This window comes from Euprymna scolopes, chromosome 6 (assembly GCF_053919585.1).
Source record: "Euprymna scolopes isolate OS-2025 chromosome 6, ASM5391958v1, whole genome shotgun sequence".
NCBI classification, from domain to species: Eukaryota; Metazoa; Mollusca; class Cephalopoda; order Sepiida; family Sepiolidae; genus Euprymna; species Euprymna scolopes.
Window position 1 is genome coordinate 104,534,248 of NC_136487.1, and position 21,514 is coordinate 104,555,761.

A 21,514-nucleotide genomic window follows, 5' to 3' on the forward strand; every position below is an offset into this window, starting at 1 on the left:
ATAATACTTCATCTTGTGATAAAGCCTTACTTACCATTTCTCTTAGTTGTTTTTATGATGTTTCTAAAATTTCATTATATCTTCAAAAGATCTGCACAATTTAGACTTTTAAAGGCTGTATCTTCAAATTTCCTACCATTTGCAGTCACAAGCTTATATGCATTTGAATAGGACCGACTTGAAGCAAAATGTCCAGTGAACCACACATTTTTTGATACTTTAAATGTTCTAATGGGCTGATTAAAAAAAAACTAAAGATGGTATTTCTTTGGGGTTTTTTATGCTCTTTTCAATAATGCTTGATTTGAGTTTATTCGATCTAAAGAACAAAATGGTGTGGTATTGCTAGTATTATCTGCACTGACCAACACTGGCTGGCATAACTAACTTATTATGTGATCTGCACCAATCAAACCCTGACTGGCGATAACTACTTAATGTGATCTGCAAAAATAACACTCAACTACTTAGTATTGTGATCTGCATTATTATCACTTTTGTAAACCTAAAAAAATATGAACTTGGCTTATATTTGTCCTATCTCTAAATACATACAATTTCAGTGCAGAATCAAAAAGAACATGCAATTTTGCTTAAGAATGCCAAGTTCTATTAAAATTGTTTTGAAATAAAGAAACAGGAGAAATTGTCACGTTTCTTGTAGATTGGTTCATGATTTCAAGTAATTTTTGCATTATGAGGTAAAGTTTAAAAACAAAATGCTCATAACTTTTGAACCTCTAGCGATATGGGCATAATTCAAATAATTCAGCAGCTTTTAATTCTAGTTATGAAGAGCTTTGTAAACATGATTAATATCCTACAATAATTTTCTTATATATATATATATATATATATATATATATATATATCTCAACTAGATATGCTGATTCAACACAATCATTTTTAGGTGAAGGGTTTTGCGAAGCAGCCATAGCAAAACATTTACTTAACAGAAAACTAAGTCTTAGCAATACATGCGTTGAAGCCTTCAAGATAATTCAATAAAATTTTCACGTCATAAAAATAGAATGCATGTGAAAGTGAGTGAGACACAAAGACAATAGAAAATTTTTAAGTATTCTAAATTTATAAGAACAGATTTCCAGCAATTATCAGATTCAGAAGAAATGAGTAAATGCATAATCACTTACCTGTTCTTCAACAGTTCCATACCAAGAGACCAATTTATTCCAACCCTCTGTGGGCAGCAACACATAGTCAAGCTCATCTATCAGATGTTCTTTCAATGTATTGCCATCATCTGAAATTAAAACAATAGATTCAGATTAAGTTTTACGTTTGCTTCTTGCAACTACACTAACTATATTGCACAACTTTCTAATCTATAAAGACCAGTAGAAATTTGTTTTGTGTATAGAAAATTATCTGAACATTTTTGGTGAATTCACCTTGATATTGTCTATAGTAACATGATACATAAAGTGTCAGCATAATTTCAAATATTTAATGTATAATTCTTAAATCCAAGTAGAGGGAGATGTGGAAGTTGCCACCCACTATGTGACGGACCATTTGAGGGAGCGATGTTGCTCTCCATTGGAGAGATTGAGATCCCCCTTAACCCTGAGGGAGGCCGGGTGAATATGCTGAGATTGTCTGTTGAACGTTAATTGAATCCCGGACAGCGGCGGGTGACCTATTAAAAGTGATGAGCATTGTACTTGAACAGACATAAATTTTATTGTTTAAAAAACCCAAGGACAGGAAATGTCAGAATAATGTGGAGATGAAACCAGACCTAGACTGGCCTGGAGAACACCTGTTCAGACAATGGCTTTCTGAATGACAGGATTTGACCCCTGAGGTCATGTGAAAGGATTTCATTTTTGGTTTCAGATTTTCGAAACTGGACGATTTGTGGAAGTGCACACACGCAAAATGGCTGGGGATTCCCCTCTTGACGTGTTGAATTTTGGTTGGTTCAGCAAATTGCTGGACCCAAACCCATCACCTTAGTATAAAAGCGCATACTCGGGTCAGAAGAGGCAGATTGAAGCAAATTCTTGAGAAAGAAACCTGCTCCCAGAACGCCCAAGATCACCCTGACTGCCATCCAATGGATGAAGAATAAGATTTGTGAGACTTAAAATGTTTTGGTGAATTGACGATGTAAAAATCTGTAACTTTCGTGAAATTAACTTTTCTTAGTTAGAAACCCTGAGTTTGTCTTCTTTCCCGGCACTCACGCAAAGCTTTATTTTTGCTTTTCAGCAGAAATCAACACAGAGCTGAGACACTGAGTAATTCTTGTGATATATATGTGACGATCACGAGCCACAGTTTCCGATGAGGTTAGAGGTCAGTTGCTGACCTGAGCACGGAAGGCCTGTCACAACTAAAAGACTGGAAATCTACCTACTTAAACCACATACTCATTTAGCTAAAAAATATTTATTTGTTTTTTTTGTTCTTGCTACTACAAAATGGTTTGGTAGATAGATCATTTAAACCCACATAAAAACTATTTTTGATTTAGAATTATGGAAATTGTGGAATACTATCAATCTATCTATATATCTATAAAAGATAAAGTGTCTGTTTGTTTGTGTGTACATTTCCCTACACAATAACTGTCAATTTTAAGTTTACAGACTCGAAATTTGATATACAATGTATGGAGATATGGAAAATCTTTGTAATCCGTTTTCGGACAGAAATTTGGCTGTTAAGGGGTCAAAGTTCAACGATTTGACCTTTGAGAACTCTACCCAACTTCTCTGCCAATTTTGGGTCTAAACACTTGAAATTTTAGATATAGGTTCCTTGGACATGGATCTAACTTAACTTGATTTGAGCCCTAAACAATAAGTCATAATAGGGGTCAAAGTTTTAAAAAATTTGACCTCTGCAATCTACCAAATTACTCAGACAATTTCTAGTCTAGACATTTGAAATTTTACATAAAGGGTATTCAGAGATAAGGCAAGCATTTTAACCAGTTTGGGTTGAAAATTTGAGTTACCAATATATAAATGTATGTCTGCCTAAAACTTTTGACAGAGGCAACGGATTTTCACAAGATCAGTATTGCTTTGAAGCTTGACTCTTTAGACGACGACTATCGAAAAATTGGCTTTTAGCCATTAATTTCTTCACCCTTAATTGGGTATTTTCCTACAGGGAGGGGTCGCTTTCTAGCCAATATTTTCGTAAGTCATCCTCTCCTTTCAATTGTCTAGCCTTAATTTAAACCTACATCAATTCCGGTTTGACTGTAACAGCAAAGATGTCATGTTTTTCCCTGTTCTTTTCCTCCTTTATGGTATGGGTTCGAGCCTGCCTTCCTACTACCACTTTTTTTTTTTTTTTTTTTTTGCTCAACACACACCTCCAAACACCCGGGCAACGCCAGGCACCCATGCTAGTTAAGCATAATAGTTCAAAATTATCATTAAAATTTTTTTTTCTTTTTATTTAATTTGCTTGGCGAAGATTCAGGAAATTGGTACTAATCCTTACATCTCCGCAAATTTCCATGGGTTGGGTCAAGATCTGTTCTGCATGTGTTTTTCCATCTTGCATGTCAGTGAGACATACACTGCAACAATTGTGATTTACAATGACTTCAATGTGCTAGTATCAGGTGGTAGCAAACTAAGAGGAAAGAATCTTCAGTCATACCCTACCAAAAGCTTAGTATTAGAGGTATATATATATAAACAAAATTTTTCAAATAAACGCCAAAAGTGGCTTATTACCTTCATTTATATGTAAATAGATGGGAACAAGTGATTTTGTTCAAAACAGGTCAAAATTGGAGGGTCGCTGGCCCCAAACGTGATTTGACCGCGTCGACGCGTGAAAATGGCCCAAATTTCGCCCCCGAACACACTTAATCAGTTATTGAAAGCCACAGGGTGCATTTTTTGACTATAAATGCATTTGTATCATTAAATCTAACATTCCCATTGGCTATCCCACAAGTATAGGGCTTTTTAGGGTATCTCAGAGTCCAAAATGGGTCAAAATTACCCCAAAATTAGCCAAAAATGGTCGGAAATCACGGATTTTCCAAAATGCACCTCCCATGGGCCCAAAGACACCTCTACATGGCAGAAACTGTTGGGAAATACTTGAAGCAGGCACTCTCCTAACTTTTGCACTGTTAATGAGGGGTATAAGGACCTTTAAAAGGGGCTAAATATGGCCGATTTAGCCAAAGAGAGTCAAAAAGTCCCTAAGAATCAACATAGGTTGTCAAAAAGGGGCTCAATTTGAGTTATAGATGGAAAATTACCAAATAAGGAAATGTTTTCTTTCTGTAACAATGCAATGGCATCTTTAAATAGACACGATAACATTGCATTGCATTAATTGTGAATTTGATTGAACTTTGCTTTCTTTTTCAGTTAGTAAAATGCAATGAACATGGCTGGTATAGCAGGGCAGATTGACGAAGATTATAATTACGACGATTGGACTTATCTTCTGCTTGATTCTCTTCAACTGAGGCTGAATGTGTTCAAGCTGTGCAACATCATGCTGCCAAATATGGTACCACGACACAGAAAAATCATATTCACCAGTTCTCCTTGCGATTACTACAATTGTGGCAGAAAGCCTTTGGAAGTGATGTTCGTTATGTTACAATACCTGGGATAAAACATAAACTTGATCGATCGCTAAAAGTTTACGACAAAGATGTCTACAAAGCAAAGGGTTCCAGACGTGTGAATATGATTAAATGGAATGAGAGCACCATGTCCTTCTCAATATACTTTCAAAAGATGTGAATCCTGATGAATTTGATGTACATGAACGAAGATTCTTTGTCGATCAAAAGTCTTTCTCTCGCAAATGGCTCATTGACACTTTCCACGTCGATATGGAACATGAACGGTTTCTGGCAGAGCAAGAACTGCACAATCGTTTGGATTTGGACGATGATCAATTTGAAGTGGAGGATATAAGTGACCAATTGCCAGAGCATGATACCTCAAACAATTTGAACTACTCATTAAACAGATCGGGTATGAATAGATTGTAGAATATTTGGAACCACTTCCCAACGACAATAAAAAGAAAACATGGCAGTATCCTTCCCGAATTGAAGAGCAGAAGACATTGAAAATTCAATTTTTGTCGTGCAATGTCATTGGTGCATGGAACTTGACAAGACGAAAACCAGTATTTGTGCTAGAGAATAATGATGTGATTGACGAGCTCTTTAATGCATTATATTGATATTTTACTGTTGAATGATTTTAAAGTAATGTGAAGTGAAGCTGTGTCTTGAAATAACAAAATAATTCCTTTGCTAATTACTCATACCTTTTATCAAGTTATTCAATATATTGGTTACAAATCGAGAAATAGCGAATCGAGGGCCATTTTCATCAATTTTGGGGTAACTATGAGAACAATATGAATTCAGACTCTTCTTGGACAGCATTTTATTGACATTCAATGTTCAATTAATTACTTTCTGAGAAGTTGATGTAGTAAAGTTACGATGTTTCTAAAAAGTATCATTGATGAATGAACTAATGATTCATATGTTATGTACCGTAAAGCGTAATTTTGTCATTTTTGGATTGTTTTGACCCTTTTTACATCCCCCAAAGATCTCTAAATACCCTAAATACAAATGGATAAGATAACAGAGTGGTTATTTCAGTCTTCCAACTGTAAAAAGCCATACAGGAGTGTTTATAAGAGCCCGATGAGATATAATACCTGCATTTTGGGGATTATCCGTGATTTTCGTTTATTTTTGGCTAATTTTTGGGTAAATTTGACCCATTTTGGACCCTTAAGATACCTTGAAAAGCCCTATATAGGTGGGATAGCCAGTGAGAATGTTAGATTTAATGATATAGAGCTATTTATGGTCAAAAATTGTACCCTGTGTGGCTTGGGAGGTGCATTTTGGAAAATACGTGATTTCCGACCATTTTTGGCTAATTTTGGGGTAATTTTGACCCATTTTGGACTCTGAGATACCCTAAAAAGCCCTATACTTGTGGGATAGCCAATGGGAATGTTAGATTTGATGATACAAATGCATTTATAGTCAAAAAATGCACCCTATGGCTTTCAATAAATGATTAAGTGTGTTCGGGGGCGAAATTTGGGCCATTTTCACGCGTTGACGCGGTCAAATCACGTTTGGGGCCAGCGACCCTCCAATTTTGACCCGTTTTGAAAATAATCACTTGTTCCCATCTATTTACATATAAATGAAGGTAATAAGCCACTTTTGGCGTTTATTTGAAAAATTTTGTTTCTATAGTATGCGCTCTGGTTCTCAGGTTGTTTTGCCATTTACAATGTACTTCTCCACGTGTTCTTTTGAAAAGAAAACAAATATAGTAGCCACTATTTTCTTTTGTTTGTTTTACGGCATATCAACCCTTTTCAGGTTATTTAATGCCGAATCCAGTGATTTTGAAAAACAATTTTTTAATAGAGTATATTTGTTTTTCCTATCAGCCAATGAACATGCACTTACCGGACAAAGGCCTATTTGACCTCTGGTTGACATGTTCCTTTGTGTGTGCTCTATTTAGCCTTGATATCTAGTTTCTTGACCTGTTTTAAATCTAGGTTAGGTTTTTATGTTATATATATATATATATATATATACACATATACACATACATCTATGTGTGATAGTCTATGTATATTCATGTTTATTTTATTTGTTTATTTTCTATTGTTTTTGTTAGTTTTAAAACTATTTTGTATCGCTATCCTAGAGTAAATTTTATCTTGTGAACATAGGTGTTCGCTAATTCTCTTCTACAGTTTAATAGATGTTCGGGTTCTTTAAAGTACAGGATAGCAAATTTTTCAAGAAGGCATAATCTACATGGGTCGTCTAGATCCCTACACGTGGTAGCTTATCTTATTATTTTCCATTCAACTACCGGCAGGCTACAAGCTACCACACACACACACACATATATATATATATATATATATACACACACACACTAGCAAAAGTACCCGTCGTTGACTGGATTCAAAAACAGCCTACAGAAAATGGACCGATTTATGAAAGTATGATAGGTTATGAAAAGGAAGAGTTGTAAAGAGATAGCTTTGAATTAGAAAAAGAAAAACGTATATTAGTGTTGGCAAATTAAAATGCAAATAAAATTTTCCGGCATTGTTTATAAGAAATAATAAAATATCATTTACAAGAATGTGTTCAATACTTTTTTTCCGGCTATTCTCGTTTTTAATATATAATTTTTGATGTAGTCAAAGGTTGCAATTTCTAAAGTAAGTAAGGTAACATACATACATACGATGATTGCAACGTCGTCGATTTTATTTGTGAAATAATGTGAATTTGTCCATATCATCATAATTTACTACTCAAAAGTGTTAGTCTCAACCAAACTTTTTATTTACAAAAAAAAGTAAGCGTCTCTAATATATGTCGGCTGGACTGTGTTTCTATACTCTCGTATATTTTATGCGAGTAAATTGACGACGTTGCAATCGTTATATATATATATATATATATATTATATACACATACATGATGATATGGACAAATTCACACATTATTTCACAAATAAAATCGACGAGGAGTCAAATGTAAACACAGTCCAGCCGACATATTAGAGACGCTTACTTAATTGTATTTCCATTTTTTCGCTACACAAAAACTTCAATTATATAATGGTATATTTCAAAACAACAATTCCACAGGAATTGGGATCATACTTGGGATCAGAATTGTTAATCAACATTTTCTTGAAATTGGAATCCGAAAAAATTTAGGAATCGTCCCAACACTAGTGCAGAGTAATGGTATAATGATATGTTTGGCCTTGTAAGCGAAAACAATATGGACCTTTTCCAGGAGGGTGGACTATATTTCGTCCAAATGATGCAAATGAAAATGATGGGTTGTAATTGTGTAAATCTGAAATTAAATGCTTCTTGGTCATTGCCTTCGAGTAACATTAATCTTCTATGGGAGGAAGAGAAACGTTCCCTTTTTGACAGCAATTCAATACTTGTCGAAATCTAAGGGAATTTTGAAAACACTGATTTTTTTCGTAAATTTCTTTCATTGAAGATAAAAGTCAAAACAAATATTTTAACCATGAATTAAACATGCATCATGAAATTAATAACAATCAATTTCAGGAGTTATTTTATATATTAAAAAATATAAAGAAAAAGGGCGAATGCTACCCCTGTAGCGAAATACGCATCGGCTCCGATGTTGTACGTTGTTTGACTGAGGGGGGAGTTATTTTTACAAGGAGAGAATTTTTGTGTTTGTGACCTAGTTTTTTATTATTTATTTTAGCTTGAAATTTGCGCAAGATTTTTGTTATGATTTTATCTGTTTTTTTTTTTTGGGGGGGGGGGATATTTCTATTTTTGCTGGAGTTTATATAATTATTAACAGGAAAATTGGTGAAAGTCAAATGGAATTTGTGCTATTTTTAAATATTTTCAAGTTTAATTATGTTCACGCAACTAGAAACCATTCACAAAATTTTGTGGATCTGCTTACTGGTGTTTGCACCAACAATATTGAAGCCTACTGGTCTTGTATTCAAAGACTCAAATACATATCGGGATCAGTAGGAGAAATGAAATAGTTTCATGTCAATGAGGCCATGTATAGAGAGGCTTATAACATGAAAAGTGAAAGATATTAGATAATTTTGAAACATTTTTAGAGCATCTTCATGAAAAATATGGTAATAAAAAAAAAAAAATACCAATAAGCTTGGGGAAAAAAACAGGTTTTGAACAATTGAAATTTTTATTTTTTTTATTTTTTGAATAAAAAATTATCAAAACTAAAAAAAATTGTGTTCTCGTCGAGTAGTTTTTATTTTATTTAAGAAAATAAAAAGGTACTCTTGCACTTATCCAGCCGTGCTGAAATGACATTATTTAGAAAGCCATTCTTAACATGTGGACGGGAGGGTGTTGTGTACCTATACTGTACTTTCACCTAACAATTTAATAAAAAAGGTATCGTAAAACTTTAATTAAACTTGAAAATACTATTTAAAAATAGCGTGGATCAATAAGTGCACTAGCACCAAATAACATCTGTGTTTCGATCTACGACATTCCATGAGAGGTATGTACACGCTAAAGCTTTTTGTTTATCGCCACAAGTGCTAATTTTGACTTTCAATTTTCCTTAAAAAAAATTTTTTTTTTAAATTAGAAACTCTCCAAACATTGGGCGAGGCACTTTAACCATTAAAAAAAATAAATAAAATAACGGTAACATAAGTACATAACCACCAAATATATATATATATCATTTTATAAATAATATATATATATATATCATTTTATAAATGATATATATATATATATATCATTTATAAAATGATATATATATATATATCATTTTATTATATTTTTTGGAGGGGGGGGGGTGATTTAGCGACATAAAGGACCGTTTGAATAAATTCATGATTTAAACTTGTAATTATAAAAAAAAAAAATTATTTTCAGTTGTGTGCACTTATGTTACCGAACAAGCGGGTGTATTGTAACTATTCTGTACTTTCACCTAACAACTTAATAAACAAAAAAAGATATTATAAAACTTGAAAATACTATTTTAAAAAAAAAGAGCACGGTAACAAATGCATGTGGCGACAACAGTACAATTACACATAGACCGACACCTTCAACATTTCATTGCAAATGACAGGATTTTATAATGTAAATTAAATGCGTGTTCCTTTTTGTTGTTTGTTTCTGTTGATAAATTGTACGTTGCAAAATAACTTTAATGCTGGTTCTTTCTTTGAAAAGAGTGCATTCGAATTTAAAATGTTTTCTATTGAAAAAAATTTAACTCACTTCTTGTTCCTTCTGGTTTGTCTGATTTAAATTGAATTGATAAAGAAGTCAACAAACGAACAAAAGTGTCAAAAAATACAATAAATAAATGTTACCATGACTAATAAAAGTTTTGTTTCTACCTACATGGCTCATTATTTTACTTATTTTACATAATTATACAACACTTTAAATTTATATCAATTTATTCAAACGGTCCTTTGAAAGAGACATATGTAAAATAAAGGGGTGCTTATGCACTTATGTTACCGTGCTATATTTTAAATAGTATTTCAAGTTTTACAATATCTTATTGTTTATTAAATTGATAGAGAAAGTACAGAATAGTTACAATGCACCTGCCAGTTCAGTAACGTAAGTGCACGCAACTGAAAATAAATTTTTCAGTAAATAATTACAAATTTAAATCATGAATTTAATCAAATGGTCCTTTATTTCGCTAAGTCAATCCCCCTCCAAATATATATTTAATAAAATGAGATATATATGTTTTAAGATATCTTATAAATTTGTTAAGTGAAAGTACAGAATACTTACAAAACATACACCAGCCTGGTAACAAGTGCATAAGTACCAATAAAGTGATTTTTAATATCATATTCAGCTAAATCCATAACAAACGGCACTTGACTAAATGGTTTATTTTATTGACGCTACACCGTAATCAAGTGATTAAAATTTTAGCAGGTAAACATTGGGAGACAAAAGAGTCAACAGTTCCAAAAATTGATTGTAAAGAATTTTTTTTTTTTTTTTTTTTTTTTTTTTTTTAAATAATTATTGAAAAATATTGCAAAGTGTTTACGTAGCTGGTTCTTTGGGACGCCTGAACCCCCACCTTCCAAAACGAAAAAAACTTTAGTGTTTTTACTATTTTAAAGTGCTTTTTTTCTTTTTTTTTTCTTTTTTTTTGAAACACAAGTAGTGGCTAGTTAACTTAGAACAACAAGTGCGCATGGCGGAAATTCTTCAGGGTTTAAATGCATTGTAATGCTTTTATGGCAGTCGAAAAACGTTTTTCAGCCGCCATATTATTTCCTATCTACTTGCTTCCCCACGAGTGCAGAGTTACACACAAGGTCGGTTTTTAATGTAGAGAAGCATTTACGAAATGGTGAAATATAAAAGCAAGTTAAACTAAAAGTAAAAAAAAAAAAAAAAGTTTTTTTTAATTCAAAGAATTAAAGAAAAAGATTCAAAGAAATTTCGAAACTCATTAAGATAAATAAAGATTACCTTTAAAGTAGTTAAAATTCTTGTACATCATATTAAATATGTTATGAAAAGTTCTAGGACGTTTTTATCAAATTTTTGAGAGCATTGCTCTCACTTCAAACAAACAGTTCAACTTAAAAATATAAGAGAATCGTAAATCTAAGGTATTTTTTAACGATGCGATTCTGATACCCTCCCCCAAATACACGATTCTTATGATTAACGATTCCGATTAATCGTCCCACCACTAATCTGCACCCAAATAATCAAGAAGAGATAAAATATGTACAAATTTACATTTTAGACTCATCTGAAGCAACTCAACTCAGGTGTAATTAATAAACGTATTCAAAGTGTCTTTGAAACCATAGCCACAGCCACAGTTGTGGAAAAAAATCCTTATGCCTAAGCTTATAAAAATATGAGAGCGATTGAATTAGAAGTGAAAATGTAAAGTCAAGGAGAGTTTTGATGCATTTCACCGCTGGTTCAGATATCAAAAGATTTAACAATCCAATAAAACAAAATAGCTGCAGTATGTGTTGGTGAGGATGGTGCTCCACCTGCTAAGAGATATTTTTGTTTATCCACATTCTCAACCAAAACACCGAATTTCTTATCTGTCTTGAAACTTGGACACCATGATATATCTCGTATTGTTTCCAAATGGTAAACAAGGGTGGCACATAAACATGCAACATAGGCCAGAACAGCAAACAAGAATTCACAAACAAATGACAATGCAAGAGTATTACAGTTATTACCTTACATTTAGAGATGAATTCAGTATTATCCATAGATCTGGTAAACTATTCTAACAATATGTAGATGATGCATTTGTGAAAGTTGAAGGTTGCAGATTGAACTTTATTAAAAGCTATCAAAGTCAACTAAGAGTTGCTCAATATTCTGGCTTAATGTATCATTTGGGAAGGAATTAAGATGGCGATCCTGGTGTACCAGTTATTCTACCATCTTCATTTCCAGAAAGATCTAGGAATCTTCAACAACTTTATCAAAATGCAATAGCAGTTTTCTGTAAATACAGAAAACCAGACCTATTCCTTACCTATACATGTAATCCAAGATGTCCTAAAATATTAAACAACTTGGGTTCATCAGAACTTTCACAAAATTGACCTGACTATTAAGTCAGGTCAATTTTGTGAAAGTTCTGATGACCCCAAGTTGTTTAATTTTTCACTTTGAACTTTAGAAAGACATTAAAAGACAAACATGTATTGGGAGATCCTGTTGTATATGTTTATGTCATTGAATTAAAAAAAAAAAAAGAGGGCTACCACACTGTCACTTGATCATAATGCTGCGAGATCAGGATAAGATCAGAACAGGTCAACAAATTGATGCAATTGTGGACCTGAATATCCAGAGCTTTGTGATTTAGTTAAATCTTTAATAATAAATGGTCCATATGGTGCAGTTAATCCTAATTCTACATGTATGAATAAAGAATTATGCCAAAAAGTTTTCCAAATGCATTAGAGGAGAAACAGTAGAAAACATTAAATGGATATTCGGTTTACAAACGTGGAAATAATGGTGACTCAGTTCAAGTCGGTAATTTTACTGCTGACAATAGATACATAGCTCCTTTTATCAAATTTCTTCTGAGAAAATATCGAGTGCAAATTGACTTAGTTTGCTTTTTAATCAAAAGTATAGAATACATGTTTATAAAGGACAATATAGTGCTAGAATGGAGGTTAATAACCATGATTCATCTATTAATATTGACCAAGAAGAAACAATGCGATCAGAAAGAGATGAAGTCAAGCAATATCTATCATGCATCACTTCCAGAAGCAATGTGGCTTCTTTCTGACTATAAAATGCATGAATAGTATCATGTGTACTGTTTAGCTGGAGAGCAACAGGTTTACTATTGATGTGGACAAGCTGAACAAACAATTCAACAAGTTCAACGTCACACAATTTTTTTAATTTACAGTGTGAGTTTTATAGTGTTATTCCGCTGAGTTTTCTATTGAAGGTTAACCTCATTGTAATTGTTTATGTGATAATGCAATACGCATGAAAAATTGAAATGGCTTAAAATATTTCAATATTGGTTTATATAGAAAGAGCTTGATGAGCTAAGAATCTTTTTAAATCTTAAAATCCAATTAAAATTAAGGAAGTTATGAATGTGTGCCTTGCACGTTTGGATATTTTTCCTTCTTTAAGATCATACGTGTTTTGTCACTTTTACACTTTTTTTTCAGTAAAAATGTTAAATATTTGTTAAAACACAAGATTAAGCAATGAAATTTACCATAGAAGTATATTTTTGTGCTAGGAATTAGAATATGCTACTGAAAATTGCTTGAAAGGAATGGTTTCCAATTATCTGCAGTAAATGCACATAAATATGCTGCAATTCCTTTAAAATGCCATGTATCCGTTAAAAGAAAAGTTGAGAACTCAAAGTTGAATTGTAATACATTTTATGTACAAGAAACTGAAATCGAAATCTAGGACTGTTTAAAAATGAATATATTGCAATATTTCTTTGGTATTATTGTAGAAGGTATTAACCTCTGTTAACCCCCACCCCATATGACCACTCCTCCACATTTGTGATTTTACCTTTGTAGGCAATTATATGTGAACACCTTGAAAAACTTTAATGAAAAATAAACAAATTTTATTTTACAAAAAAATGTAAAATGATTTTGTGTCATTCCAGCTTTTTAGGTCAGTTAACCATTTTTTTTTCTATAGGAGAAATCCAGTGCACTTTCTTTCTTTGTTTTTTTCTAAGGACGATTATGTGTTTTTTGAGGGGGGGGGGGGGTTAGAACTAAGGGAAATTATGTGTGAACATCCTGAAGACTTGATAGAAACAAAAAAAACAATTTTAGAATTTAGAGTGTGGGTTGGTTTCACAAACTTAAAATAATTCACCATTTTAAGACCATTCTAGGAAAGTTGATCAATTTATTTTTTTATTGGGAGATAAATCATGCACTTTTCTTTAAGGAAGGAACTTTTAATTTCTTTTTGTTGTTTTCTTTTGTTTTTTTTAAACACATAGGTAGCTTACTAAAGAATTTTGTTCGGTGGGGAGCTTGCCACTCGGACAATGTTATTGTTAGGACTAGAGGTTTCAGGAGGAGGCTTGCCACTCGTACCTAGGGTTGGAGGTAGGATTAAGGGATTTTTTTTGTTTTTTTAAGAGGGTATTTGACACCCATATTTACAATTAGTGATTCATAATTATTGGCTTTTGAAAATGTTATACCTTAGATTTTGAACATCAAATTACTTTTAAATATGTAAACTTATATAAATGTGGAACTTTACAAGTACGACAAACAGACAAAAATAAAATTTATTTAAAACAAGTGACGTCACTAACAAAACGTGACATTTGGAAAAGTATCAAATATTTTTTACCCACCTATTTAAATGGGAGAAAACACTATGCTAAAGCTAACAAATCGTTCACAAATTTTGGAGGAATTTGGTTTTTATTTTAGATTACATCTTGTCCAAGTGATACATTATTTCTTTAAACTTTTTAGTTTAAGACGCTTTTTTTTTTTTTTTTTTTTTTTTTTTTTTTTTTTTTTTTTATTTCTCCACCTGGACTCTCCACCAAGATGCTACACTTAGCCTTTTCTGTCCTGTCAGTGGAGGAGAAATCCTTCATGACAGATATTTTTGTTCCTATCCAGATTGCCTCTTTTTGGGAAGCTGGATTTTCCCCACATTAAAAACCAACCTTGTGTCTAACTGACCTCGTGGGAAGGCAAGTAAGTAGGAACTTCACTAGAGACTGAGCACCTCCTACAAATATTTAAATATTGATTTTGCATTTATTTATTTATATATATATATATATATATATATATATATATATAATTGGGTAGATTAGTGTTCATTCAATTATAATTCGCTGAAAAAAATTGTAAAAGACTAAAAAAATATTGGGGGGGGGTACTGCTCACACGTGAAGCCAAATAAATTATATTTCAAATGTACAAAACACTATTTAATTCACCATTAAAAACTAATACAATGGATAAAAGTGTACGCAAGTTACATATTTACAAAGCTTATTTTCTTGTCTTTTCAACCATATAAAGATTTAAAATTTGATCAGAAATAACATTGGACTGGTTGGGATTGCTTTAATTATATATTCTGATAACCGAATAGCTCTAATTAAACTATGTATATTCTAATAACAAATAGTTCCAACTAAATATGTAAGAACATTTATCTTCATATTTTCGTTTTTTTAATTTTTAATTCATTCTGGAAGTTAAAAAAAAAAAAAAAAAAAATTTACAACAATGCTCTCTCGCTGATAGTATTGCTGCTGCTACTACAGATAGTTTTTAGATACTTTTAAAATAGAAAAGTTTATTTTTCCAGGTATCATGATCTTAAATTGCTTGCTACCAGAAGAGGAAATAAGCTACAATTACACTTTTAACGATTAAAAACACTAAAAAGATTGATTTATTTAACAGTGAGTGCCCAAAGAATTTTTTTTTTTTTAATTTTCAGTACTTATGTTGAAGTCTTAACATAACAAAAAAATGAGTGGTCACAAGAATTTCGAACACCCTATTACAAGTGACATCTAGTTATTTTCCAAATTTCATGACAAAATTCTCAATACAAGCGCAGTACAGACATTTACAAAACGGTGGGTCATTACAAAATCTTAGCGAAAATGGCATTGTATGTTAACATTTTTATCACTTATTCACTCCAAACTCTTAAAATTTATAATGTATATTATTTATTAATACATTTGAAAGTATATTTATTTCCAAATAAAACGGTGGTATTTTGAACTTGGAGTGCTTTAGTTTTTAAAATCTGACTATTTTAGCAGAACGCCCTTGAAATCTGATTATCCAAAGCATTTCATCGTCCATATGTATTGTTAGTCATATCACACAAGCAAAACACAAAATCAGCAGTAGTGATAGTGACAACAATGGCGGCACTGAGACAGACCCTGTTTGTCGACACAAACTACAGAAATACCAAATGCACATAAGAGTGTCAAAGCCTCTTTTTTCTGTCTAGATCAACCGCATAATTCACAAGTCATCCTAGCAAGAAAACAATTAGTGGCAACCATTCAATGAAAAAAGAATTAAGTTTGAACCAGGAACATCACAGCCAACGACCCTCCTACACATACATTAACATAATTCAATCTGATACCACAAATGAACATGACCCTCTAAACAGATGACTCCATCCCATACATTAAGATGTAGAAACTAACTCTAAAATGCAAATGATGCCCGGACCTAGCATGCCTCCAACTACATCTGCGGGCCAAGTGTAAATATAGCAGATTTTCAACAGCTAGGCAGAGAGGTCATCCAACAATGCTGCCACCCCAAACACCAGCAGCCGCAGCCAGCCACCTCGACTTTGCCTAAGACAGCAGCAGCAACAGCAGCCAGCTATCAATAACGTCACCTAAGTCAGTGGTGGTACGCCTTGGTCACAGCAGCAGCCCAAGCCACAGCATTAACAGCAGCCAGCCGCCGCTGACCTCACCCCAGCAATGTCCTGAGCCACATTATCAGCAGCAGCCAACCGTCATTGACCTCATACCAAACGACATATGCAGCAGCAATCCAGATTACTCTTCCTTTGCCATCGACTCCCAAGAACCTGCCATTCAAGCACTATTCTTACTCCAAGCAGCTGATTGACGTCCCCATCACCGCTTCAGTCATCACTGGTACTTCTTGACAATATCAACAGCATCAGCTACGATAGCACTGACCTTCAATAAAAGTTTAAACTAAAATTCTTTGTTCTTGCTTCCATACGCTCATTTTTGTAATATAACAATAAGGAATTTCTTACTGATGTATTTTAAAAGCCTTTAACTACCATGGAATTCCCATGGGTCCTGCTAGTTATAAATACAATAAATAAAAAAAAAAAAACGTTTAATAAAACTAGGTTGGATAAAGGTAAAAAAAAAAAAAAAAAAAAAAAATTTGAATTAGAAATTGAATTAGCGACCGTAAACTGATTCTAAACAAATTACGATAAAAATATTACAAAGGGAAATTTTTATATTAAGATTAATGAAAAATAATTAAATGACAAAAGAATTATAACTTATGCAATAATAAATTTAATTAAAATAGTAAAAAAAAACAAAAAAAAAACTGAATTCTATATGGATATAAAATTTAGATCAAATCAACTGGAAATAAAATACATACTTTGTAATTAGTTTCATATAAAAATTAATATAGACGTTATATATATTACAATTATTAGTATCTAAGTAAATGTATATAGATTAATTATAGATAAAATATTTTTAGTAGTGTATATCAAAATGAATACAATTTATTAATACGGAAATTTAAATTTTAGTGACTGTAAAGTAAATTCAAAATGGCATGATAAAAGAAAATAGACAGTATTGCAACTTCTCTTCCAATTTTCGGATTTTGTAATCATGCCCAAATGCATTTTATTTTCTTTTGATGGATTGATAATTTCTTATGAGGAGTTAAGGAGAGGATAGATTTACTGATCGATGTAATTAAAGGAATGATTTTGCGCTACGAAATAGTTGCTGTCAGGAATTGTGAATGTCAATGTAAGATGGTCAACATCATGAAATTTGGAAAATAGACTTGTCATTTATTTGTTATATATATTTAAGAACTAGTTACATTCCAGAATCCAATTTCATGCAAAACAGCTCCTGCAGAATGTTAAAATTTCGATACATTTTTTACACATCTGTTTCGTTATGTAGAAACAATCATTTATTATTAAGCCCTTTCGTGCATGAACTTATTTAAAAAATTAGAAGTTCTTTGCTATTTGTTTATACATAGTATTCTATAGTTTTCAGAAAAACTAATTTAATTAACCTTTTTTCTTTTTAGGCAGAATAATAAATATTTACTTCTATACAAACAGCATCGCAAGAATTGTCATTTATTCAATAACTACTACTATATAAGCTTTGAGAGTAAAAGGGTTGCAACGCCCAGATTTGTCAGATGTATATTTTCTTGCACTTCCTAATATTGACCATTTTTATTTTTATTCTATTAATGTTATTTTAGGTAGTTCTCTTACCCATTTAGCCAAAAGATGTTGATTGCTTATTAGTTTCCTTTATTTTTTTAATTTTAATTTTTTTTATTTTAAAAGAGGTTATATTGTTGCGAAATCTGTCCTTAAATTGACAGCCATTGTCTATAAATACATGCTAGTTCTATTATTTTCAATCACTTCACATTTATATATAACTAGCGAGGGGTACCCGGTATTGCCCGGGTGTTTGGAGGTGTGTGTGGAAACTCGGGGATGGGGGGTTAAAAAAAAAAAAAAAAAAAGTAAGTATGAGGATCGAACCCGAACCCTTGAGGCAAAGTTGTAAATTAAAGTGTGGGAAAAAAAAAACCCAAAAAAACGTGCAACGTTAACTATTGCCCCACCGGGAGATGCTAACGGAAACATGTTTGAATTTATTTAATTACTTGGATTTGGCAGGTGCCTGTTTTAATGAGTAAATGAGGTCATGTTTGACTGCAGGATTTTTATTTTCCAAGATGTTATAGGAAAAAGACTAACCCACATGCGATGAGCAACAAATGTTGAATATTTATCTTCCCGAAATCAAGCAAATTAAATAGACAGGCGAGCTTCGTTGTTAACTGTGAGATATTACGATTTATATGTGATATAAAAAGTTTTAAAAAGTTGGAATCACCCCTAAACTAATTAACAGATCATTATGAATTTTAATTATGTGTATATGTTTATATATTTGTATATATTCGATTCACTCCTAAACTAATTAACCGATCATTGTGCATTATAATTATGTTTATATATTTTTATGGATTCACTCCTAAACTAATTAACCGATCATTATGAATGATTAGTATACATGTATATACTTATACATTTGTATGTATTGGATTCACTCCTATACTAATTATAAATTTGATGTATTATATATGTTCGTACATTTGCAGTCATATTCCAAAAATCACATACAATGATCACTTTTGAATGTATTTATGTGAACGAGGGGCGTGCAATAAGTAATGCCCCTGACCCACTTCCCATAGCAGTAGAGCAACAAAACTTGGCACAGTTATTAGTCTTTCTCTACATAGGAACCACCCAGAGTTATGCGTTTCTCCCATCATTTGATGCAGCTCTGGAGACCGTTTTTGTAGAACACCCCAGGTTGGTCCTCCGACCTCGATGGGACTTCAGAAATCAAGGCTGCATCATCTAGGAAACACTTTCCTTTCAAAAACAACTTCATGGCTGGGAAGAGGGGGAAGTCAGAGGGGAAAGTCAGAGGGTGCAAGGTCAGGAGAGTAGGGAGGATGGGGGAGGATTTCATAACCACACGCCCGTGCTTCTGACCTGACGACATATGAGTTGTGGACTGGAGCGTTGTCCTGCAGGAGGAGGGTACCTTTGCTGATCTTGCCCCCGCCTCTTGATTTTGATAGCTTCTCTTAATTTCCTCAAAAGTGAAGCATAATAGGCTCCTGTAATTGTGGTACCCTTTGCCAGGAAATCTGTCATCACTACTCCGTTCTGGTCCCAGAAGACTGTGAGCATGACCTTGCCAGCGGAGGACTGCACCCTTGCCTTCTTTGGAGGTGGTGAGCCCAAGTGCTTCCACTGCATTGACTGGGCTTTGGTCTTTGGATCATAGTGATGGACCCAGGTTTCATCCTGTGTAATCAGTCTTTTGAAAAACTGACTCATCTTCTTGGCACATCTTCAAATTCATCCTCGAGCACTCAACGTGTTCTCGCTTCTGGAATGGTGAGAGCAACCTGGGAATCCATCTGGCAAACACCTTATGCATATGCAAATGGCCATGAATGATAGTTTCCACAGACCAATGGCAAAGAGGGGGAGGGACCAGATCTGGGAGCTGTTTCTACAGACTTCCGGCCATGTTTGAATTCACGATGCCAGCGTTTTACAGGGTCATATGATGGGGCATTATCATCATAAGTTTCTTTCATCAAAAGTCTATGGTAGCACATCTAAGACAGTAAACGACCAAGTTCTCTCCTCTGATCTTGATCACGTTGTACAATGGGGAAAGCAGTGGCTGGTTACTTTTAATGCATCTAAAACCAAGCTTCTATCTTTACATCATCAACGTTCTGATCCCCATCTGGCATCAATTAAAATGAATGGCTCTCGTCTTGGGGAGGCCTCAAGTTTTGACAGGCTTCTGGGCTTGATCTTTACTCCTGATCTTAAATGGAATACGTACATCAAATCTGTTGCCAAGGCTGCTGGAAAAATGGTCGGATCCTTCTATCGATCTAGTAGATATCTCACTGCTGATGCAATTCTCTATAAGAGCCAGATACGTCCAAGGATGGAATACTGTTGCCACATATGGGCAGGGATTGCTAGAAAGGACTTGTCCTGCCTTGATAGGGTTCAAAATAGACTTTGTGGCCTGGTGAGAGATGTCCTTTTCTCTTCGCTGCAACCTCTATCTCACAGAAGAGATGTTGCGAGTTTGTCTCTGCTTTATCGTTATTTTCATGGAAAGTGTTCAACTGAGCTTCAATCTATGGTCCCCCCTCGCCAAACTTTCACAAGAAACACTAGACTAGCTGAAAACATCAATAATTTTCCCCACTCTTTATCTGTGCCTAAGATTCCATGATCAAAGCTTCTTTCTAAGAACTGCACGCCTGTGGAATTGTCTTCCGTTTTCCTGCTGTCTATAATATGGTTGTCTTCAAGTCCAACGTGAAGTTTCTTAAGTTAACAAATTTACCGAACTTCCATTACTATCGATTACTATATTGTCCTTTTGACTACTCTACACTCTTTAACCCTTATCCTTGAGTGGCCTATCGGCCTTGATAAGTGTTGCACACGCCTATGTAAAAAAAAAAAAAAAAAGTCTCCTGTAGTGTGCATCCTTTCAAATACAAAAACCGGATCACTGCTCGACATTTAACAGGCTTCATCTCACACCTGACTCGGTTCAAACACCTGTTAAACAGGAACCACAATTAGTTCAGAGCTGTAATTTGCCACATAACCCGTAGATATATAAATCATTGCACATGCAAAATTTCAGCTAGATCAGACAACTGGAAGTGGGTCAGGAGCATTACTTATTGCACGCCCCTCGTACAAGAAATTCTATTAAAGTAATAAAGGTACTTGTGTAGTACAGTACTCCTGAAAAAAAGAAAATCTTACATGTGACATACATGAAAGTTATTAAAACAGAAAGTCACGTTTAATATTCGAGTAGTATGACTTAGAGAAATAAGGTGCTTCTTCACTATAGCACCCATATAACAAAATAAACAAATTCTTACACATGGCGTACAGAAAATATAACAGGAAATTACATTAACGTATCGAGTTTTCATTTTTACATTAGAAAAAAGGTACTTGTACAGTATAGTACCCATATGAA

At 33.3% G+C, this 21,514-nt stretch overlaps 1 protein-coding gene across 2 annotated transcripts in view; it reads right to left on the reverse strand.

Annotated features, from left to right (window-relative positions):
• The window catches only part of LOC145277831 (ubiquitin carboxyl-terminal hydrolase 15-like), a 353,560-nt gene that overhangs the window by 250,703 nt on the left and 81,343 nt on the right, over positions 1-21,514 (reverse strand). The window contains exons 1-2 of one of the 2 annotated variants that reach the window (XM_080129745.1): positions 10,366-10,554; positions 1,155-1,264 (exon numbers count right to left, since the gene is read on the reverse strand). In XM_080129745.1, coding sequence (XP_079985871.1) covers positions 1,155-1,264; positions 10,366-10,426 — 171 coding nt within the window. In that variant the 5' untranslated portion in view covers positions 10,427-10,554. Of the gene's footprint in view, positions 1-1,154; positions 1,265-10,365; positions 10,555-21,514 lie in introns of those variants that run through there. The other variant, XM_080129744.1, reaches the window with a different exon arrangement.